General features: G+C 35.5%; 2 protein-coding genes across 2 annotated transcripts; one reads left to right on the forward strand and one right to left on the reverse strand.

Annotated features, from left to right (window-relative positions):
- The first annotated feature begins 3,508 nt into the window (after window positions 1–3,508).
- LOC112174568 (NADP-dependent D-sorbitol-6-phosphate dehydrogenase) lies at window positions 3,509–7,675 on the forward strand. The gene is made up of 6 exons (XM_024312358.2): window positions 3,509–3,743; window positions 4,562–4,656; window positions 4,769–4,886; window positions 5,972–6,104; window positions 6,902–7,121; window positions 7,239–7,675. Exons 1-6 carry the CDS (start codon window positions 3,611–3,613, stop codon window positions 7,467–7,469), a joined length of 930 nt encoding a protein of 309 aa, XP_024168126.1. The 5' UTR covers window positions 3,509–3,610; the 3' UTR covers window positions 7,470–7,675.
- Window positions 7,676–8,315: 640 nt separating this feature from the next.
- Window positions 8,316–23,389, reverse strand: LOC112169559 (polyprenol reductase 2). The gene is made up of 6 exons (XM_040508499.1): window positions 23,234–23,389; window positions 22,759–23,036; window positions 20,901–21,129; window positions 20,705–20,802; window positions 8,568–8,640; window positions 8,316–8,420 (listed from the first exon to the last, which is right to left on the reverse strand). The coding sequence occupies exons 1-6, from the start codon at window positions 23,387–23,389 to the stop codon at window positions 8,316–8,318; spliced, it is 939 nt and encodes a 312-aa protein (XP_040364433.1).
- Window positions 23,390–24,387: the final 998 nt, after the last annotated feature.

Consider the following 24,387-nt stretch of genomic DNA (forward strand, 5'->3'; position numbering starts at 1 on the left):
GACACAGGCAGTAGTCACAAACGAATGTACCAGGTTCACCTGATAAGAAGACATTAAAGATCCTGTCTTAATTTCTTCCCAGTTTTTGATTCTTAGAACATTCATCTGTCTTGATTCGAAGTACTCTACTTCAGAATCTGACTCAGATTCAGATGAATCTTCTTCTTCAGACCAGGAAGAATAAACTGACCTGTCATCTTCTTTATCATCAGAATAAGTTATTTCGTAGCCTTTCATATTTGTTGTTTCTACTATTTGCTCATATTCTTCAAAGAGAGCTTTAGTAGATCTTTTACCCTTTTCCGGGCATTCATTGGAATAGTGCCCTTCAGCTTTACATAACCAACATCTGCAAGCTTTCTTGCTTGGTTGTTTATGTTGATGAGTATTCTTCTTTTTCTTGAAGAATTTCTTTTTTGGATCTTCATCCTGTTGTTTCTTGTAATTGGAACTTTTCTTAAATTTCCAATCTCTTTTCTTATTACTCTTTTTGAATTTTTTAGAGTAATATTTTTCTTTTCCTTTTTTATGGAACTTGGATTCATGACATCCCCAGTTGGTTGGCATATCCAGTATTCCATTACAGAAATTTTCAACTCTTTTGAGTTGTTTCTTAGCCATCTTAGCTCTAAGATTGCCTTTGCATTGCTCTTTTAGTAATTGCCGGATTCTGTCGGCAATTCCCCCAACTGAAAATTTTTCAATTGGTTTTTCTGCTATGCTTTCTCGCACAGCTGCTCACAGCTGCTCTCCATGGTTCAGGGAGTTTCATGTGCAACAGGTTAACTAGATCAGTATTCTCTAGTTCTCCAATTGTACAATAATATTCTTGAAATTCATTCAAGTATTCTTCAAAATATCTCATGTCATAGATTTTGAGAGCATAAATATTTGATTTGGCCGTTTCTTTAGCCTTCTCACTCAGATTTGAGAGATCTCTACAAAACTGATCATACATGGGTACTGCAAAATCATACGGAGACTACCCTTGAAGTTTTGATTTCTTCGAGCCAGTCTTTTCCTCTGGCAGTTTCTTTGAAAGAGAAATAATATTTTTTTGCTACTCCAGTGAGAGTAGTTTCATAGTACACCTGAAGATCTGGTGCTTCAAATTTTCCAAGGGTTAGAGCAGAAGCCATCATCAGGCTATCAACCCATTGGTCAAGAGTTTTTCTCTTGTCTAGAGTTTTGTCTAGATTTAACCTGATTCCATGAGTGGAAATTGGTATTCTGGGTATGTTGTCCTCTGGGACAAATCTTTGAGAATTTCTTTCTCCATTTTTGCCCGTAGGGGCTTTCTGAAAGGGAAGTTTTACTTTTCCTTTTTCTCTTGTGATGAAAGTTTTGGAGCTTTCTCCTTCTTCCATTTCTATATCTTGACAGGGAAGGAGTTTTCTTTCCTTTCCTGGTTTGAAATTTTTCATATCTTCGATTAGTTTTTCTAATCGTTTAGGATCTTCGCAGGATTCTGCTTCATCATAGAGATCGTAGAGCTTTTGTGCTCTAAGCATATTTACTGGTCTGTTCATATCAGCTTCTAAATCTTCTTCAGTGATGGACTCTGATAGTTCTTTAGAGTATTGGGTACCACTGACACTAGCTTCTCTAGTGATCTAGCTTCTTCTGAGAAGATTCTTGTTTATCCTGATGTTCTCAGGACAGACATCACTTTTTCTGTGATTGTCAAAATTTAGACTGATTTCTCCAATCTTTCTACTTTCATAGATTTTGGCTTTTGCATTTTCTGCTGGTAGCTTAGGACCAGATAATTTCCATTCAATAGGAAAAGTTACTTCATTCCAAGTAACTTTGTGAATATGTTGTGAATGATTCTTCTGGCTGGTGAGGAAACCAGTAGTAAGACCTGGGATATTTGATATCCTGGTTTTAGGTTCTACTGTGGTGCTCATCAGTTTATAGAATATTCTGTATACTATAGCCAGTTCTTGCATATCCTTTTTCATAGATATTCCATCTGTCTTGACTCTCAGTCTTAGATAGTGAGCTGCATCTTTCAAGTTGGTTGAGAAATTTGGGAAGCAATTGAAATAAGCCACTTGATTACATAAAGATGCCTCAAGGGTTCCCAACAGACTAGCTTGAAAATGTGTTAGTCTATTGTCTTGTAAGACACATAGAACTGAACAGTTTATGTCTTCTCTTGCAAGAAGTTTTATGCCTACTTAGACTGCTCCAATATGCATAAATTGATAATTTTTTGTTCTTGCTCGGGCAACTTCTTCAGGAGTAATCATCAGAAGATCTGTCTCTCCTATTGTTGAGGGGGTTGTAAATTCCAATAATTTGAAGTGGTGGCTATCCAACACATCAAACTTTCCCCTTTTATAGATTTGCTTGAAATCTAATTTTGGAATTGAGGCGTTTTTTACCTCTTGCTCAATTTTGTTGAATTTGAATTCTTCAGCATTGAGGAGTTGTACTCCTTTCTTTTTCCCGAAGATGCTTATCATTTTGACATCTTTTTTTTCCTTTCGGGTCTTCATACCGAATACTAGTTTGACTAGTAGATGGTCCAAGAAAAATCATGTTTGGAACAGGACTTTTCTCAGGTTTTTCTAATGGTTTAAATCCATTAGTTTTCTTTGATTTTACTGTAGGCACTTTCTTGTCCTTCAGTATATTCTTCATAGAATCCAGCGTTTTTTGCTCTTCATTGATTTTTCTACTAGCACTTGTTAGCTTTTCTTCTTCCGTTTTTGGAAGTTCCTTGATATAATCTATTTTGTTTTCAAATTTTTCTAATTGTTAGATTATAATAGGTAGTTTTTCTAGATGATCGTAACATCTAGATAATTCTTTCTGCAGGTTCTGATATTTTTCATCAGAAGATTTTAATAGAGAATTCAGTCTCTCTATTATTAAATCAGACATTGTCCCTATTGGGGATTCCCTTGCTGAGCTCTTTACAAACTCTGATACCAGTGATGTGTAGATCTAACCAATGCTCAAATAATCAAGAGGTTTTTGTTCCTCTTCCAGAACATACAAGAGATTATCAATATCTTGTTCTAATTTGTAAATTCTGGTTTGAAGTCTATAGATAATATCCCAGTAGTGGAGAGTTTCTCTATTAAGACTCTTTCTATAATTTTTCAATTTTCTCAAATTTTCTCTTTCTTTTTGCAATTCTTTGCTAGTATTTTTACAGATAGCAATCAACTCAAGTCTGTCGACTATCGAAATTATGAATAGTAAATTATACTATTTACCTTTGAAGTAGAGGATGCCTGTTAAAACTGCATATTTAAGCAAATAAAACTCTGATGGGCCCACCACGTTTCAACAAAACTTTTAAAATATGCAACTAATGACATAGACATCAGACGAGAAGGAAACAACGAGGGGTACTGAAGGTAAGGATTTTGATAAGTTGGGTAGGTAGGAATAAAAGGGTGAAAAAGTTGTGTTAAGAAGAATAAAAATAAGACACTGGGGTGTATGAGAAATATTTTCTTAGATTAGGGGTGTATGAGCATTAACCCTTATTCACCCAAAAAAATTTGCTTACGGAACTGGTATTTCTGGAGAGACAAAGCCAGTACTGACTAGGGCGGAAGCAGCATCTCAGACTCGAAGTCAGTCGAACAAAATGTCGATAACACTCAACAGCGGGTTCAAAATGCCAGTAATCGGTCTTGGTGTTTGGCGCATGGAAGGAAAAGAAATCAGAGACCTCATCATCAATTCCATCAACATTGGTTATCGCCATTTTGACTGCGCTGGTAATCTCATTCTCTTTCTCTTTTCTCTTAGAATTGACTTGGTTTGTTCCTTAATTCATTTGTAGTTCTTATGGGTAATTTTTTGTGTTTCTCTTGCCTTGGATTTTCTTTCTGGGTTTGTCCTAATTGGAGAATTGGGAAGAGGGTTTACCAGTTAGAGGTTCCTTGGATGATTCCTGCTTCACTCTTGAGTATGAATTAGACTGTGATGTAGTTCAGTTATTGCTACCAGGTTTTCAGTTACTTGGTTAGAAAAGAAATATCCTCTTTGAAGCCGAAGACACTAAGTCCCGGTCCAAAGTAAAGTCTCCGTGGTAGTTTAAGAGTCTCTTTAAGTCTTAGGGTGAGTACTAAAGGGTGTTGTTATTAGTAAGTCTTTCATTGAGTCTTCCGGTGTTCTAGGAGTCTAAAGGTTATGCAGTTTAAACCTATATATATCGCTACGTATTGTAAACCCGAATCAGATTGGAATGAAATCAACTCAAAGTTTTATTAAAAGGCTTGGTACCTGAGTTCTCTCCCCTAACCTCCCTCGCTCTATTTTTTCCTTCTACAGCTAAAAACCCTCTGTTCCTTCTAACTTTCTAAGACCATTCAGCTTTCTGAATCTCTTAACATTCCTAAACACACCCTAATCATACTCTGACCAACTGTTGCTCTGTTCTGCATCACCAATTAGTGAAGTCAACTTTGCACCTGAAGATTTAAATACGTATTTACCAGTGTCCCCATATGGCACTAATTTAGTTGTTGCTAGTATTGCAAGTTACCTATTTGGATGTATGTGATGTACATTGACAAGATAATTCTGCTTTCAGCTGATTACAGGAATGAATCAGAAGTTGGAGAGGCACTAGCAGAAGCATTTTCCACTGGGCTTGTTAAGCGAGAGGATCTCTTCATCACCACCAAGGCTAGTTTCATTTTTAAACAAGAGTAGTGTTAATCTGCTTGAATTGACTAGTGTGTATACTGCATGCTCTAGAACATGACATGTTCTCCCTGTTTCTTCATCCATAATGCAGCTTTGGAATTCAGATCACGGACATGTTGTGGAGGCCTGTAAAGACAGTCTAAAGAAGCTTCGGTTGGATTATCTAGATCTGTACCTTGTTCACTTTCCTGTTGCCACGAAGCACACCGGTGAGTTATTTCTACTTTTTCTCATCCTCTTCTGTGTTTTATATTCTATATTGCACTAGTTTATGCCCTCAAATGTGAGCTGCATATCTTTAAAATCTGCTTTACATTAGGAATATGGGATTTCTAAAAATCAGAAGATTAGGAAAGCAGAAAAGTTTAATTGCTATCAATTGGTATCTACCAAGCTTGGATGGTGCTTTCATGGAAGTCGTGTTCTCATTTTGTAGACAATAACATATTGCTTAAGAGTAAGTCAAATGAGGGTACTGCAGTTTGTAGAGTCATGCACATCCAATTCTTAATGTATAGTTACAAAGCACACCATAAAATATATACACTAAAGAATAAAAGTTACATTAGACACGTGAAATAATTGGATAATATGCCTTCATAAAATTTCATGTTCTTGTAGAAATTTAAGAAACTTCAGAAATTTTAGGACACATGTGACAGCCATAGTGAGTCTGACTCGTATCAATGTTAAATTTCATGCGTTGTGAAGTAGAAAGAAACTTCAGAAATTTAAGGACATGTGCTGACAGCCATAGTGAGTCTGACTCATATCAATTTTAAATTTCATGCGTTGTGAAATAGAAAGAAACTTCAGAAATTTAAGGACATGTGCTGACAGCCATAGTGAGTCTGACTCGTATCAATGTTAAATTTCATGCGTTGTGAAATAGAAAGGAACTTCAGAAATTTAAGGACACGTGCTGACAGCCATAGTGAGTCTGACTAGGAAGGCAAGAAAAGCTATTTAGGAGAGAGATTGATGAGCACAGTACAGGGTTTTGTTGGTCAATGGACTTGTAGGAGACAAATCAACAATTAAACGTGGGGACTGGTTACTACTTGGGAAGAGTCATTACTCCTGCAAACAAATTCCAGTGTATCAGACACAACCTTCTTTCTTTAGTCTTTTGTGATGGTTACCATATTATTGACCATTTCTGAAACTGGTAGGGCTCAACTAATGGTAGCTTTAGATGACTAAACTGAAGAGAAGCAATGAATCATTATATTGATTTGGTTTTCTGAACAATTTTCTTTTTAGTTTTAATGTGATTTTATTTACGTATATGCAGGAGTTGGTGCAACTGACAGTGCTTTGGATGAGGATGGGGTGCTAGAGATAGACACAACTATTTCTCTAGAAACTACTTGGCGTGCTATGGAAGATCTGGTTTCTCTGGGTTTAGTTCGTAGTATTGGGATCAGGTAATTATAAAATTCTTGGCTGAGTACTTGAAGTATTACTGATGATCTATGACCTCACATTCCTTTTCTGCCATGTGCAAGTTATGTTTGTGTGCATAACTGCATATACTACACAACTTGGTTCATTATGTTTATATAAGGGAGACCAAATCAGGAAAATACAAATGAATATCTCTAGAAAAGTGAAACATCACAATCATGTGCGCATACAAGTCTGTGTTGCAGTTGAAATGGTAATAAATTTGTACATATATAATTTCAGTTTTAGGAAATTGTACTAGTTGATGTGGGAAAGGGTTAACTGTGTCGTTATCCTTCTCTCTGTTTGTGACAGATGCTCTGCTGATCAATTTATTTGTTTGGAGTACAATTAGGAATTATACGGAAATATTTGTAGGTACTTTTCCAACAATCTTCATTCTCTGAGCTGTGCCACATTATTGTATTTTGTTTTATACACATTAGTGTATTGAAACTGCTATTATTTATGAGTCACAAAGAACAAAGAGCAACTTTTTGTTTTTCTTAACACGTATAAAATGATATGGCTGAACCTCCTCTGAGTATACCAACACATCTCTTTGTTCTTGCTATTTGACCCTGCGGAAAGTAAAGATTGTTATTGTGCTACCTGGAGTTCAGATTTTGGGTAAATGTGAAAACGAAATGTTTGTCATATCTTTGTTCTAGCTTAGGGAGATTATATGCCATGAGCCTTGGTATTCTAGCTTTTGAGTTTTGTTCATTTGTCGATGCTTTTGAATTTGGCTGTGCTTTGATGGAAGAATTAATTGCAGCAACTATGACATCTTTCTCACTAGAGATTGCTTGGCCTATTCCAAAGTGAAGCCTGCTGTGAATCAGATTGAAACTCACCCATACTTCCAGCGTGATTCTCTTGTCAAATTCTGTCTGAAACACGGCATCTCCGTCACAGCCCACACTCCACTTGGAGGTGCTGCAGCCAACACTGAATGGTTTGGTTCAGTTTCAGCTCTGGATGATCCAGTTCTCAAGGTAAGTTGATTTCTACGCACGCATGAATAGCTAGTTTAATGTTGAATTACCAGGAAGGGTAGAGGTTATCATTTTCAGTACCAACTATTAAGGCCTTAACAATCATTTTTCTGTCAGAATCTTGCTGAGAAATACAAAAAGACAGTGGCCCAGGTTGTTCTTCGATGGGGCATTCAACGCAACACGGTTGTAATCCCGAAGACGTCAAAACTCGAGAGATTGAAAGAGAACTTTCAAGTCTTTGACTTTGAGATTTCCAAAGAGGACATGGACCTCATTAAAAAGGTGGACAGGAAACTCCGGACCAATCAACCTGCCAAGTTTTGGGGCGTTGATCTATTTGCTTAGGTTTTCTGTAATTCTACCCATGAGAGTAAATCCCTTGTGTTTGCTAAGAATAAACCGAGTGCTGGAGCTACTTGACTCTCGTTGGACTCGTAAACTCTAGATTGATCTAAATCATTCTTCAAAGCTAAAAAATATGTCAATGAACCAACTTTCAAATGTGGTTGTTGGCCGTTTTTAGTGTGTATGTTCGTTCCTTGCTTGTCTCACAATTACTCTCTCTCTAGTCTTGGAATATGTTTTAATCTTTAATATAGCTTTTGGAAAAATATGTTAAATTTCCTTCGAACTTTTCTCTGCCCTTTAAAATGTAACGCTCATCACTTGCGCCTAGATGAGGATCTGAATCATGCACCTAAGAGCAGCAATGGCAAGAATTACTCTTGGGTGTATAGAAATGGCGTGGCAAACTAGATTATTAAAAATTCAATTTGGTGGCAATTTTTGACATCGCCAATAACCTCAAACTCGATACAAAGTTAGCGGTTTGAGTAAATTGAGCTGTCTAAAGAAAAAACCAACATCCCGCCAAAAAAAAAAAAACAACAAGCAAAAAAAAAAAACATTTCCGAGCTCCTAGTGAATTTTTGATAAGATAAAATGGGATTTCATTGAAATATTGGAAAGCATATAGATTCGGATTGCACCCACATGGCTCACTTGGTACTTAAATTATTCTCACATAATCACATTGATGTCAACATCGCGCACCTTACTAGAAATTTTCACATATCCTCCAAGTCATTCCACCTAAAGTCTTATGTGAAAATTTTCATAGTAGTTATTGTAGAAACAACTCTAGTGGTAATTTGTTAAATCAACTTTGCACAAGCAATTATGTGCCTCTGCTTAGTATACAAGTGGAATAATGGCATACCGATTGCTGGGGTAATTTTCGAATTTCCAATGGTACCACCTATGTGTAATCGCTGCTGTAAACGTTAAGTTAGACACCTGAAAGATACCCAATGAGAGGGTTAAGTGACCTTATCAGGATCAGAGTAAAGAACATGCATGCAGAAAGAAGTTTATTATAGAAGACGTGGATCGTTGTGGTTGCTGTTTGTATGCATACATATTCTTAAGGAAGTAAAATCATACCACGAATCCCAGTAGTAACCAGATTGTGAGGTCTACTCCTCCACTAGCGACCACAAAACCAACATATATAACATTATCATCACCAGAATGTAAGAAATTAGATATGGACATGTCATGATTTAAGTTAATATGTAACAACTTAGCTTTGCTACTAGCAGAATAAGTAATTGACAAGTGATCGAATGATGTCTCTAATCCTTATGACCTCTAACAATATGAATCAATATTGTATAAGGTTATGGAGATCTATCTTAAGATTAAATCCATATTGTACATGACTTAAGTTTACTTTTGGTATATGGTTTAGGACTTAGTATTCTTTATGGGAGGAGCTAAGTTAGATTCCTATATATACAGACATGGGGTCCCTGCTCTATCAATCACAAGCTATTAATCAACTCAGCCCCATCAGTGAGTTTAGTATCAAGGATTGATCAGAGGAGAAGATTCACAATGTCGCATCAAGGTTAGATCACTTGTCTTATAGATATGTTTTCATCAAAGCATGCCTAAAGTATTGTTTGTACTGAGAATGTATTCTTATATTTGATCACAACTAAATTTATACTTACATTTGGTATCAGAGCCACTATGCTCAAATGAAGAATCGTTTTGTCCAAAAAAAAAAAAAAAATTCTTTTTCCCCAAATTCATCAATTTGTTCTGCAAAACTCCATATCAAGGGTTTTGATTGTGGTCGGAACGAGTTTTTGTCCTTTTAGAAACCTGTTCAAATCATGATGGATGCCCCAGTTATTAAAAATTTTCTACTTCTCTTAAAATAATGGAGCTAACGTTTGAAGGAGTTTAAGGTACACAGTTCTTTCGTATCTCTTTATGATTAATCTTGATGGAGACTAATAAAGCTATGGATTGTCTTGTTTGATGTTATTTGTATTCTGAGTTTACTGCTGCATATGCTATATATGTGTGTTCTGCATTCTTGCTATAAAATTCTCCCCTAAATAAAACACAAAAGTTAAGCCTACAGTTACAGAACAAGAACAAACTCATAACAAGATTCTTTCTTGGTCTGGGAGGGATCAAATTTTCTGACATTAAGTATTGCTGTAGCAATCATATGATTAGGAAGTATGATCCAGCCATGAGTATTAGATCAATACCTTGCAATATTAAGACTTTAATACTGTGTCTTTGCTCCCATAGGAGGTTTAAACATTCACTAATTTAAGCCTTAATATTGGCATATAACAATCATTAAAAGTCACATTCGGAGGAATCTGCATATTCTTTTGCCACTATAGGTTTTGTAATATGCCTAAATATTCCTAAACGTTGGTTTTTACTGTTTGGTTGTATGATTCAGGGGTATCAAGGAAATCCTTTTGCTATAATAAGTAAGGTTTTGATACTGTATTTATTTTATGGGGGCTCTTCATTAATATTATGCCTGCATACTAAAGGAAATGTTAATGTTTATTTCAGCCATGAATTTAGCCTTAAGCCTCAACCAGATTGAAACCCTTAATGGTTCAAATTTTAAGAAGTGGAAGCAAGATGTAGAGCTTCAACTAGGACTAGCTTATTTCGACCATGTTTTGAAATAAGATCCGCCTGCAGAATTAACCCCACAGTGCTCTAAAGAAGTTAGAGATAAATATAACCAATGGCACAGACATAATAGGTTGTCTCTAGTCATTATGAAGAAATCAATTTCTGAAGCTGTTAGAGGGGGTATTGGAGATATTGAATATGCTCGGGAATATATGAAAAATATAAAGGATAAGTTTAAGCTTTCAGAAAAGGCTGAGACTGGAAATCTCATGGGTTCTCTTGTGAATTCGAAGTTTGATGGGATAGGAAGCATAAGAGAGTATATAATGAAGTGCATAGATATTTCTTCTAAGCTTAAAAATCTCAATACACCCATTGCTGAGGATATGCTAATGTATTTGGTGTTGAATTCCCTGCCTGAACAGTATAGTCAGATTTATAATAACTACATCACTCAGAAGGAAAAATGGACGTTGAATGAGCTTATCTCTATTTGTGTGCAAGCTGAGTCCAAGATTAAGAAGGGGAAGAGTGTAGCTACTGCTGTGAATCTAGTATCTAAGCCTCAATTCAAAAAGAAATTTACCTACAGACCTAATGGAGCTTCTACCTCAAACTCTAGTTCAACCTCTACCTCTAAGGCACCTCAGGGGTGTAACAACAACCAGAAAAATTTCAAAGCTGGTGGAGTAAAATGCTTTTTCTGCCGTAAGCCTGGACATGTCAAAAAGGATTGCAAAGGTTTTAAAGACTGGTTAAATAAAAGAGGTAATAAATCTATTTTTCACATTGAAACCAATTTAGTATCTTTTTCCTCAAATTCTTGGTGGTTTGACACCGCCTCACCTATTCTCGTAATAACTTCAATGCAGGGTTTATTAAAAAAGAGGATCCCAAACAAGGATGAAGCTAGGATTTGCTCGGGGAATGGGAACAAAGTTGCAGTTAAAGCTATAGGAGTTGTTAGGCTAGTTTTTCCATCTGGTTTTGTCTTAGAATTAGATAATGACTTTTGCATTCCCTCCATGTTGAGGAATTTAGTTTCTGGTTCTCTTTTTGTAGCCAACTCTGGTTTTTCTTTTAGTGGAAGCAATAAAAGTTTGGATTTCTTTAAATTCTCTGAGTTTATTGGCAGTGCATCGCTTATTGATGGTTATTGGCATTTAAATTGTAAAACTTCTTCAGAAATATTTTTCACTAATAAAACAATAGGTGTTAAAAGACCCAAGTTTAATGAAAAATCAGCTTTTTTGTGGCATAAAAGGTTAGGACATGTTTCTAAAGAAAGGATAAAACTGCTAGTTAAAGATGGAATTTTGCCTGCACTGAACTTTGATGACTTTAATGACTGCATTGACTGCATAAAGGGAAAAATGACTAATGTAAGGAAGAAAGGGTCAACTAGGAGTCAGGAACTTTTGGAAATAATACATACTGACATCTGCGGTCCTTTTCCCTGTCAAACAATCTGTGGAAATAAATTTTTCATCACCTTCATTGATGATTTTTCAAGGTTTTGTTACATTTTTCTTATCTCTGAAAAATCTCAGTCTTTGGAAACTTTTAAAATTTTTAAGGCCGAGGTAGAAAAGCAACTCAATAAGTCCATTAATGTTGTTAGATCAGATAGGGGAGGTGAATATTTTGGTAGATACACTGAGTAAGGACAGCATAAGGGTCCTTTTGCATTATATCTTGAAGAGTGTGGAATTAGAGCACAATATACTATCGGAACCCCCGAACAGAATGGTGTCGCTGAAAGAAGGAATAGAACCTTAATAAATATGGTTAGATGCATGATTTCCAAGTCTGGTTTACCGAAGTTTTTGTGGGGAGAAGCTTTAAAGACAGCAAACTATATTTGCAACAGGACACCAAGCAAAGCAGTGGATAAAACCCCTTTTGAATCGTGGTATCAGAAGAAACCAAGTTTAAATCATCTGCATGTATGGGGATGCAGAGCAGAGGCTAGAATATATAATCCTCAAGAACAAAAACTTGATCCAAAAACTATGAGTGTGTATTTTATTGGTTACCCTGAGAAGTCTAAAGGATATAGATTTTATTGTCCAAATCACACAACAAGAATTCTGGAGACTAATAAAGCTAGATTTTTTGATGAGATATCTAATTTTGGTGAAGCTTCTGTTGGTTATTTTGATGAGGTTCTTGCTGATTCTACCTCTAGTAATTTTGATAGCTGGTTTGTGTATAATTCTGGATTATATGATTATGTTGAGAATGCTGGCATTATGGATAATAACGAGGTTGGTGAGCATATAATTAATCATCCATTAGGTCACATTGAAGCTGAACATGAAAATTTTGATGTGCATGCTGAGAATCCCAATCCTCCTCACCCTATTGAACCACAACCAATTCCTGAACTAGATGGAAATCCATTAAATAATCATGATGCAGTTGTTGTTGAGCCTAGAAGGTCACAGAGAGTCAGGAGGTCTGCTATATCTGACATTTATGAGACTGTGTTTATAACAGAAACTGATGTTGATTTAGGAGAAGTTAATGATCCACTGAGCTTTTCACATGTTATTGAGTCTGATCAGGCAGAAAATTGGTATGAAGCAATGTTAGCTGAATTAAAATCGATGGAAGATAATGGTGTCTGGGAATTAGCAGATAAGCCCGAAGGATTTAAACCTATTGGATGTAAATGGGTTTTTAAAACTAAAAAGAATTCGCAGGGGAAGATAGATAGATATAAGGCTAGACTTGTGGCTAAGGGTTTTACACAGAAAGAAGGAGTGGATTACACTGAAACTTTTCACCAGTGAGTACAAAAGATGCCTTTAGAATTCTGATGGCACTAGTTGCACATTTTAATTTGGAGCTACATCAAATGGATGTTAAGACAGCTTTTCTAAATGGAGATTTGAATGAGGAAATTTATATGGTTCAGCCAGAGGGTTTTGTGATGAAGGGTAATGAAAACAAAGTCTGCAAACTCAGAAAATCAATTTATGGGTTGAAACAAGCTTCTAGACAGTGGTATATTAAGTTTGATTTAGTCATTACTGGTTTTGGTTTTGTTGAGAATAAGCTTGATGAGTGCGTATACATGAAAATATGTGGGAGTAGGTTCATTTTTCTGGTTTTATATGTTGATGATATTCTGCTGGCGAGTAGTGATTTGAATTTGTTGAAAGAAACAAAAGATTTTTTGTTAGCTTACTTTGAGATGAAAGATATGGGGGAGGCTAATTATGTTCTTGATATAGAGATCAAAAGAGACAGAGAAAGGAGTTATCTAGGGTTATCTCAGAAAAACTACATTGCAAGAATACTTGAGAGGTTTGAAATGCTGTATTGTAAAGGTGGTGACTCACCGATGTCTAAGGGAGATAGATTGCATGGAGGACAATGTCCTAAAAATCTGTTAGAAAAGACTGAGATGGATAAAAAGCTATATCCTAGGTTGGTGGGTAGTCTGATGTATGCACAAGTGTGTATAAGGCCTGATATAGCTTTTGCTGTGGGAATGTTGTCTAGATATCAGTTTAATCCTAGACACGAACATTGGATAGCTAGTAAGAAGGTGTTAAGATACTTGCAAAGAACAAAAGATAATATGCTTGTCTATAGAAAACTCGAAAATCAAGAGTTGGAAGTGGTTGGCTATACTGATGCATCTTATAAGGCAGATATTGATGATTTAAAGTCTACTTCAGGCTATATTTTTATGATGGCTGGGGGTGCAGTATCATGGAAAAGTGTAAAACAAACACTGATAGCTACATCAACTATGCAAGCTGAATATATAGCAGTTCATGAGGCAACAGGACAAGCACTGTGGTTAAGGAATTTTCTTCTAGAAATTAAGATTGTGGATTCCATTCAGAGGCCTCTTAGATTGTACTGTGACAATGCTGCAGCTGTGTTTTTTGCCAAGAATAACAAAAGGTTCACTGCGTCAAGAAATATTAATGTTAAATATTTTGCAGTCAAGGAAAGTATTAAAGATGGTGAGATTGAGGTTATTAAGATAGGCACTACTTCTCAGCTGGCAGACCCATTAACAAAAGCTTTAGCTGTGTCACCTTTCCAGCAACATGTAAAGAACATGGGTATTTTAGAAGCTCTTTATCTTTTAGATTAGTGGGAGCTGAGATGTTTCATACTAAGCTGTCTTTTCTCTTCAGTTAACTTGATTTATTATCAGATCATTGATAAACACATTAACATTCAGAAGTTCTAATTGCATAATACATTTTACATACAAGAATTGTCTGCGTCTGCTGCTATTTATCTACTTTTTATTTAACTCGAGTATATTAACTAAATAGCAGGTTTATACAATCTTGGTATAAGCTTTGAGAGAGGCAACTATATTGATTCTGATACATCAGCATAATTCTTAAGTTGATTCATTTATTGAGTATTCCATTTTCATGTACAGAGTATAACTACTGTGAGTTATAGTTGCTGCAGTGTGATTGGAGAGTGCTTATGTTCTATATACATATGATTTTCTTCAGTCTATTGTAGTTAATTATGACTTGACTTAGTTGAAATAGATTCTGGGATTTTTTCACTTGTATTTTGTGCACACTTCATTGATTACTACATCTGATTTACAAAGCATTCTTGTTGTTTAGATTATGATAGTCCAAGTGGGAGAATGTAAGAAATTACATATGGACATGTCATGATTTAAGTTAATATGCAACAACTTAGCTTTGCTACTAGCAGAATAAGTAATTGACAAGTGATCGAATGATGTCTCTAATCCTTATGACCTCTAACAATATGAATCAATATTGTATAAGGTTATGGAGGTCTATCTTCAGATTAAATCCATATTATACATGACTTAAGTTTACTTTTGGTATATGGTTTAGGACTTAGTATCCTTTATGGGAGGAGCTAAGTTCGATTCCTATATATACAGACATAGGGTCCCTGCTCTATCAATCACAAGCTATTAATCAACTCAGCCCCATCAGTGAGTTTAGTATCAAGGATTGATCAGAGGAGAAGATTCACAATGTCGCATCAAGGTTAGATCACTTGTCTTATAGATATGTTTTCATCAAAGAATGCCTAAAGTATTGTTTGTACTGAGAACGTATTCTTATATTTGATCACAACTAAATTTATACTTACACAGAAAGCAAATCAGAAATGTTGTTACATTTTAATATTTTATTTATTATTGAAATTAAATTTGGGTGAATTTATTTTGTGTTTAAAATCTAAATTTATTTGTGTGTTTAAATTCAGAATTTATTTTGAATTTTATTTTGTAACTCATGGTGTTTTATTTTGATTTATTTTGGGTTTTAATTCTTGTAACCTATGGCTTTTGGTTACTACCCTATTAATGGTAGGGAGTGTCCTAAGAGCCTATAAATAGCACCATTTGTTGCATGCTCAAACACATCATTGCTTTTACGTAATATTGTTACGAAACACTACTATTCGCCCATCAATTTTCTTTCCAAAATCTCCCAAAGTGTCTTGTGTGTTTTTTGGCCAAAGAAAGGTGTTCTTTTGGTGGAGCTTTGGGTTCCTCCAATTTGTGCAGATTGGTGTGAGCCACACAACTTGTTGTTGGGCTGTTGTATCCTGGAGGGGACAAGTCAAGAGATTTCTGGTGCACCAGCATTGTTCCGCAGAGGGCTTGAATCTCCTTAAAGAGAGCGAGATACCCGCGCCTCAGCCTTTTGTCAACGAGTTTCTCATATAGAAACTATAATTTTATTGTAATTTCACCAACAATTTTAAGGAGATTCAACAACATGGAGCATGCACAAGAGAAACCGTTCGACAATATGGGAAATCTCAACTTGAGAAAGATGAGTATAACTATTCTTTTTTATCTCTTGACTTATTTCTCATGTAATGTTTATGATTATAATGAACTACTCACTGTTATTCAAAGAAATGTTGAGAGGTTTTGTAGATCAACATGGAGAGAGTTCCAAAAATCCATGCGTTACAAACAAAAGGAGATTTTCTTGGAGACCTTGACGACTCGTATCCAAGTTGAGGAGGAAGCAAGAGGTCAAGATGTTCTTATGCAAGATACAAACAATGACACCTCCAAGGTAAATTTAGTATCTTCCAATAATAATATGCCCAATGGTCATTTTCATAAAAATTCTTTTATGCAGCCAAAGAAGAAAAATATGAAAAAAATTGGTAAACCTCACCAACAGAATAAAGGCAAACCAAGCTATGTGAATAAGAACCAATATCCTCCTTCAGAAAATAAGCAACAATATACTTGTTGTTATGTTTGTGGCAAAAGTGGGCATATTGCTCGAAATTGCAATTATCGAAAACGTGAGGCTGTTCCTCAAGCTCACGTCACTGAAGAACCATATGTGGCAATGATAACTGATGTAAATATGGTTCAAAGTGTTGAAGGATGGTGGGCAGATTGTGGTGCTAATAGGCATATCTGCTATGATAAAGATTGGTTCAAGAAATACACTTCTTTTAAGGAGCCCAAAACAGTTATGCTTGGAGATTCACATACTACTCATGTGCTTGGAACTGGTGAGGTGGAACTCAAATTTACTTCTGGTAGGGTGCTAACTTTGAAAGATGTGTTGCATACACCCTCCATGAGAAAAAATTTGATGTCTAGTTATCTTCTTAATAAGGCTGGTTTTAAACAAACTATGAAATCTGACCAATATGTGATCACCAAAAAAGGTGTATTTGTGGGCAAAGGTTATGCTTGTGATGGCATGTTCAAATTGAATGTTGAGAACAATAATAAAGCATCTACTTCAGTTTACATGCTCTCTTCTTTGAATTTTTGGCATGCACGTTTATGTCATATAAATAGTAGATATGTGGGAATCATGAGTAGCTTGGGTTTAATTCCTTCAGTGCAAAAAGATTTTGAAAAATGTGAGACTTGCAGTAAAGAAAAAATTATTAGAAGGCCTCACAAAAATGTTGAAAGGAATACCGAGCTATTGGAATTAATTCATACAGACTTGTGTGAATTTGAGGGAATTTTAACTCGTGGAGGTAATAGGTATTTTATCACTTTTATTGATGATATATTGTTCTAAATATGCTCATGTCTATTTGTTGAAAAATAAAAGTGATGCTTTTGCCAAATTTAAAGAGTTCCTCCTTGAGGTTGAAAATCAATTCGGTAGAAAAATTAAAAGATTCCGAAGTGATAGAGGGAGAGAATATGATTCTTCTGAATTCAATTCTTTTGTTCAATCTTTAGGAGTGATTCATGAAGTTACTCCACCTTATTCACCTGCATCTAATGGTGTGGCAGAAAGAAAAAATAGAACTTTGATTGAGTTAACAAATGCCATGTTGATTGATTCAGGTGCTCCCTCTAATCTTTGGGGTGAAGCAGTTTTAACTGCTTGTTATGTGTTGAATAGAGTGCCGCATAAAAATACAAAAATTACACCATTTGAGGTGTGGAAGGGGCATAAACCAAATTTGGGTTATCTTAGAGTTTGGGGTTGTCTAGCCTTTGTGAGGTTAACTGACCCTAAAAGACCAAAATTGGGTGCTAGAGCTACTACTTGTGTTTTCGTTGGATATGTTTTAAATAGTACAACCTATAGATTTCTTGATGTTGAAAATCATGTTGTGATTGAATCTGGTGATGCAATTTTTCATGAAGAAAAATTTCCTTTTAAATCAAAAAATAGTGGGGGTCAAGAATCTAGAGAAAATATTTTTTCACAACCTAGTTCTTCTTCTTCTAATTTGCATATACAAGAAACTAATGAAAATGAACCTAAAAGAAGTAAGAGAGCTAGAGTTGAAAAAGATTTTGGCCCTGACTATTATGTTTATAATGTTGAGGAAAATCCTATTTCTTTACATGAAGCTTTATCATCACCAGATGCAATTTTTTGGAAAGATGCTGTGAATGATGAAATGGAGTCTCTAATTTCTAATAATACTTGGAAATTAGTAGATTTACCAACAGGTTTTAAAAACATTGGGTGTAAATGGGTCCTTAGAAAAAAGCTCAAACCGGATGGAAGTGTAGACAAATATAAAGCTAGACTTGTTGCTAAAGGCTTTAAGCAAAAACATGATCTAGACTTTTTTGATACTTTTTATCCGGTTACAAGGATTACATCCATTAGATTATTGATTGCTATTGCTGCAATTCATGATTTGATTATTCATCAAATGGATGTGAAAACAGCTTTTCTAAATGGTGATTTAGATGAAGAGATATGGACCAACCAGAAGGTTTTATAGAACCTGGTCAAGAGCGCAATGTATGTAAGTTATCTAAATCCCTTTATGGTTTAAAGCAGGCTCCTAAACAGTGGCATGAAAAATTTGATTCCTGCATGATTGAAAATGGTTATAAATCAAATGAATGTGACAAGTGCATATATTATAAATCTTGGAAAAATTCACATGTTATTATTAGTCTCTATGTGGATGATCTGTTAATTTTTGGCTCAAATTTGCATGTAATTGATGAGACAAAAACTATGCTTAAGAGCAATTTTGATATGAAAGATCTTGGTGAGGCTGATGTTATTTTGGGCATGAAAATATCAAAAACATGTGATGGTATTTTTCTTGATCAGTCACATTATATTGAGAAAATTTTGAAGAAATATGATTATGTTGGCCACAAGCATGTGTCTACTCCTTTTGATTCTAGTGTTCACTTATTTCCTGTTGAAAGTGAAAATGATGTGATTAATCAAAAGGAATATGCTAGCATAATTGGCAGTTTGCGCTATGCAACTGACTGCACTAGACCTGACATTGCGTATGCAGTTAGAGTACTTAGTAGGTTCACAAGTAAACCAGGTAAAGAACATTGGCATGCAATTGAGCGTGTTGTGAAATATTTGTTTGGTACTAAAAATTATGGATTATTTTATAAAAAATATCCTGCTGTACTTGAAGACTTTTGTGATGCCGATTGAAATACTCTGTCAGGTGATTCTCGCTCTACCACTGGTTATATTTTTACATTAGGTGAATGTGCTATTTGTTGGAAATCAAAGAAGCAAACAATAATCTCTAATTCAACCATGGAAGCTGAACTTATTGCCCTAGCTTCAGCAAGTGAAGAAGCAAATTGGTTGAGAGATTTATTGCATGAAATTCCCTTGTGGGAAAAACCGATACCACCTATATTGATTCATTGTGATAGCACTACAACTATTGGTAGAGTAAATAACCGTTATTATAACGGTAAATCCAGACCTATAAGAAGAAAGTACAGTACTGTGAGATCATATTTGAGTGATGGAATTATTAATGTGAATTATGTTAAATCATGTGATAATCTTGCAGATCCGATAACTAAGGGCTTGGCAAGAGAAAAGGTTTGGAATACTTCGAGGGGGATGGGATTGAAACCCATATCATCATGAGCCATATATGAGGACACCCAACCCGGTGATTAGAGATCCTAAAAACTGGGTTCAATGGGAAAAACGAATCATAAGGTGGCCGTAAGAAAAATGCACTATATTTTCTTACTCATCCCTATGATGTAAGTACATTAATCTTGTAACGTATATGAAGGTTGAGTTCACTTAAAACTCTTAATAAAATCTGTAGCTCATATGATTGGGATGTTATAGTTACAAGAGCATCCTTGACGGATTTTACCTATATGAGTGTGAGAGTGGGGCCGCTCTCTATAAGAATTGGGCTTATTCTTGAAATATACTCATGAAAACCGGGATAAGCACGAGACCGTAACGTGTTGGCTAATAAAGCTCATATTAACACCTGAATTATTATGTGTGAGCAGTAGTTCTTATTTTCCCTTAAGCAGTTGTAGTTCAAGTCTGAGACCACTATCAACTCTGGAGTAGGGATTGCTGTTTCACTAAGTGAATGTTCAATCCAGAGCACACCTTCATGACGCATAATGGTTTGTCTTTGGCCGGTAACTTTGGTTGATATTTTTTTAAAATATTAAAATGAGTGGGGGAATGTTGTTACATTTTAATATTTTATTTATTATTGAAATTAAATTTGGGTGAATTTATTTTGTGTTTAAAATCTGAATTTATTTGTGTGTTTAAATTCAGAATTTATTTTGAATTTTATTTTGTAACTCATGGTGTTTTATTTTGATTTATTTTGGGTTTTAATTCTTGTAACCTATGGCTTTTGGTTACTATCCTATTAATGGTAGGGAGTGTCCTAAGAGCCTATAAATAGCACCATTTGTTGCATGCTCAAACACATCATTGCTTTTATGTAATATTGTTACGAAACACTACTATTCGCCCATCAATTTTCTTTCCAAAATCTCCAAAGTGTCTTGTGTGTTTTTTGGCCAAAGAAAGGTGTTCTTTTGGTGGAGCTTTGGGTTCCTCCAATTTGTGCAGACTGGTGTGAGCCACACAACTTGTTGTTGGGCTGTTGTATCCTGGAGGGGACAAGTCAAGAGATTTCTGGTGCACTGGCATTGTTCCGTAGAGGGCTTGAATCTCCTTAAAGAGAGAGAGATACCCGCGCCTCAGCCTTTTGTCAACGAGTTTCTCATATAGAAATTATAATTTTATTGTAATTTCACCAACAATAAATATAGATCAAGCATACCGAAACATTTTCTTGAAGTCATTGATGACAGTAGATATCCTTAAGCATGCAGTGGAAGGAATAGACTTACTATCTCAGCAAGATAGTGTGGAGATGAAACAATTTCAAACCAATCACCATAAGGGATCATATATGCATCATTTTGTTCTCTGTTTTTCCGTAATGAGCCCTGTAACAATTTCAAATTCTGTCATCAATAAGTAAATGCAAAGAAGATTTAAATTATTTGTTCTTTCATATGGCTTAAAGCATTTGTAAAAGACATACAAGAATTTTATGACAATTGCGCTGGTAGATCCAACCCCAAAAGAATATAGCTGCACCAGTCCATTGGAGCCAGCCAAGTTTCAAAAGAGGACTCATGAATTCCAATCGATCATATTCTAGCATACTAGTATTGCCTTTGAAAAGGAAGTCAGCCACTCCATTTAGAGAAAATTTATAGACCTCAAGAGCGTGGTTGCAGCAAAGTGATAAGGGTGCAACTGTGTAGAAACTAACCTCAGAAACAGGACATAAATCAGTGAACGGGTGTAATTATTTCAAGGAACAAGTAAAAAATGACAAATATCTGCAATTTGATTTTGACATTTCTCATCCAGAATACAATTAAGACTTTCCATAAAGATATGAAACTACAAACTTTTGTAATTATTGAAATAATGTCTAATATTTAGAATACACAGCAATTGATACATAAGTTAACCATCAATGCAAAATTGAAGCTGCAGTTAATAAAGCAAATGCGAATTGAGCCTGCTTCTGCTGCTGTATTAGTTGAAATATTTATTTTTTGTTTACAATGTGTTAGTGCAATGTTTATTTTGATTGGCATTTCCTAAGCGCAACAACCAAGAGTCATGTTTCTTGTAATAGCTTTCGACTCTTGGATCCTTGAAAGAATGGAATGCTTCAAGCTTCATGTACCACTCTCATCAATCAGGTATGTCTTGCATACATGTACATGCGTGTAAAGTGGTTAGGACTGAACTTGCCTTTGAATCCTATTATAGGATGCGAAAATCTTTTCAATCCTAATGTACTGATATGAGAATTTTTGGAAGGTTTTATCCAAAGCATTCAAACTTTCTTCATTTGGTTTATGGGCTTTTCCGTCCAAACGTCTGATTTTAATCCATGGATACAAATCTCTTTTGAAAAGCCTTTCCGTAGTAGAAACCCTACGATACCCTAGTTCATTCATATCTTATATATGTGTGTTTTTCACGTTGTGAGGGTGCGTGCACCAGAACAGAAAACATATTACTGCTACGTTTATAAAGAGCTTTCTGATCTTTCATCCTCAGAAAGTATTGAGCCGAAATTGTTGTTGAGAATTCTTCATGAGCTGTTCCTTGTTTAGCTCTTGAAGGATTATCAAATCTCAAACTTTTTCTATCAAAAAGTTTTCTGGTTTTATGCTTCATGTGTGTTGGTAGTTCATGCATGATTTGTGCCTTGAGGTGATTGACAACCGAGGTGAGAGTTGTGCCATCTCAAGATTGACAAAGGAGAACAAGGTCGCTGATTTGGAAGTAGCAAAGACGAGAAGACACCGCTGCCCACTAGATTGGCTCTAGTAGATGAGTTGTGCAAGATCTTTATGTACTTTCATATTCATATAGTGGATTGTTCACCGGCATAGTGCCCACAGTTGTTTACCTCTTTGGAGGGTTTTACTGCGTCAACAGATCTTGTGTTATATGTGATGAGTTTACTTTGAATGATTTGGCTAATTGAGTAAAGCATAACATCATCAGACTTATTAAGATTGATCTGCAGTTTCGTTTAGGATTCAAGTTGTGTTGCTATCCTGTATTAGGATGCGAACTGGCCTGCACTCCTAAGACTGATTCCTAAGTTGACATATTGATAAGTTGCGTTAGTTGGGAAATACATATCCATTCTGTAATTACACAATGAAACAGAATAATTTGAAACAGTATGCAATCTCATGCAAGTGTTTGCCTCAGCAACAATATCATCAAAGATGTCATATATTGACAGCTCGTCGAAAGAAGTTATGATGCATGATGCAGATAAATACATGTATGGGAAAAGCCGGTATCTTGAGCTCAACGAAAAGCTAATCATTGAAAGAAGATCACTAATGAAAATAACTTACATGTAGCTAGTCAGATATCCTAAAATGTGCATCCTAGCTGAGGAGCTATAGTTGAATACGTATAGTGTCTCAAAGAGGCGCCTCAGGACCTGAACTTCCATCAATAAAAGCAGAAACACTGAACGCCAAACACTAATGATATGTGAACCTCCAGTAGAGTGATTCTCGAATGGCACCACATTACATGCATACATCCAAGTCGTAACAAGAAGTAAAGTTGTCCACACAATAGCCGCTATGTAGAAATAACTGAAGAACTTCTGAGGAACTGAGAATTTCTACAATTCAAAACCGACCAGCTTGATAAGTTTGAAAGTCGATTTTGAAAGAGCTAAGAAACAAAACAAATTTCAGAATATTCCATAAGTACAGAGTCTCAGACACTGCATTCAAATGCATAAGGCATGCAAAAAACTAATGAAATATTACGAACTCAACAGGAAATGAGTATCAAAATAACTACAAAATCAATTACCTGCGAGGAAGATTGCATGATTTTCCCTCGCTTGGCAAATACCATAAGACGTTCATAAAAAGAGTTCAGCCCTGAACAGGGTACAGAAGCTAAGAGTGTAGGCAGTATGGATGCAATCCAAGCTGTTCTCAGCAACCCAACAAGCCCCACCTCCATTTAGCCGAACAGATTAGATCATTAGAACTGAAATGCAGCCTTTTAAAGGCAAGCATTGGCTCCAGAAATGAATGCAATTAACCACTATTATTGCAACGCACGCAAATACTTACTATAGAAATGAATGCAATTAACCACTATTATTGCAATGCACGCAAATACTTACTATAGAAATGAATGCAATCAAGGGTAGGATTGGCGTATAGGACGGAGTATATTTAAATACCAGGCCACCCAAATTTATGGTAGAAATGAATACAATCAAAGCGCTTTGCATTTATATTTATGGATTCCTATCATTCATTCATTTACACACTATTAAAGAAAGAAAAGGGGAGTCCAAAGTGAAATTTGCACTTCCCCAATTACATTCCACACTCCCTCTCTCACTTTTAGCTGTGGAAATGTCAAAAATGCCCTTTCCTTATCTTCTCAAAAGTGAGCTTCTTTCCAGATGGTCTTGAACTCTTCACTGAAGAACTCAAAGAAGTTGTCTTCACCTCTATCAAATGAAGAGCTATGATACACTTTGGAGAAGTCATCTCAATGAGCTGAGTCGCTGTGTGTAGGAAGATCACAAAGAGAGTGTCTCCTCTGCTTCATATGGATCATCATCTTGTTGATTTTGTAATTGTTTATCTGGGTTTTCTTCTAGGGGTTGGTACGAGTCTAATTGGGTAACCATTTTGGGAAATGAATGAAGAAAAAGAAGTTAAAGCTTTCATGGAATTGTTGTTGCTGGATATGTTCGAGTTTTGTGGAAAGAGATGAACCTCAGGTTAATTATATATCTTTGGATTTGTTATAGTGGATAGTGACGGTTTCTAGATGAAAGGAACTGATATATTGTTGACAACTTGATATAGAGAAAGAGTAAAGTTACTAGTGAATGATCCTAGAATTTCTTCAGCTATGCAAAACTGGTGTTCGACTGTTGGAGAAGATAAAGACATGGACATTTATGACATTTTCACAGTTAAAAGTAAGAGAGGGAGTGT

The sequence above is a fragment of the Rosa chinensis genome, chromosome 6 (assembly GCF_002994745.2).
Source record: "Rosa chinensis cultivar Old Blush chromosome 6, RchiOBHm-V2, whole genome shotgun sequence".
NCBI lineage: Eukaryota > Viridiplantae > Streptophyta > Magnoliopsida > Rosales > Rosaceae > Rosa > Rosa chinensis.

Bases quoted from the DNA above. Each gene is read 5' to 3' on its own strand.
- LOC112174568 (XM_024312358.2), top strand. From the start codon at position 3,611: ATGTCGATAACACTCAACAGCGGGTTCAAAATGCCAGTAATCGGTCTT. The intron at 4,887-5,971 runs GTGAGTTATTTC...ACGTATATGCAG, and splicing joins TGTTGCCACGAAGCACACCG to GAGTTGGTGCAACTGACAGT. The intron at 6,105-6,901 runs GTAATTATAAAA...AATTAATTGCAG, and splicing joins GTTCGTAGTATTGGGATCAG to CAACTATGACATCTTTCTCA.
- LOC112169559 (XM_040508499.1), bottom strand. From the start codon at position 23,389: ATGGAGGTGGGGCTTGTTGGGTTGCTGAGAACAGCTTGGATTGCATCC. The intron at 21,130-22,758 runs GTAAGTTATTTT...TTCTGAGGTTAG, and splicing joins GGATATCTGACTAGCTACAT to TTTCTACACAGTTGCACCCT. The intron at 8,641-20,704 runs AGTAAGTCTATT...TGGTGATGATAA, and splicing joins CCACACTATCTTGCTGAGAT to TGTTATATATGTTGGTTTTG.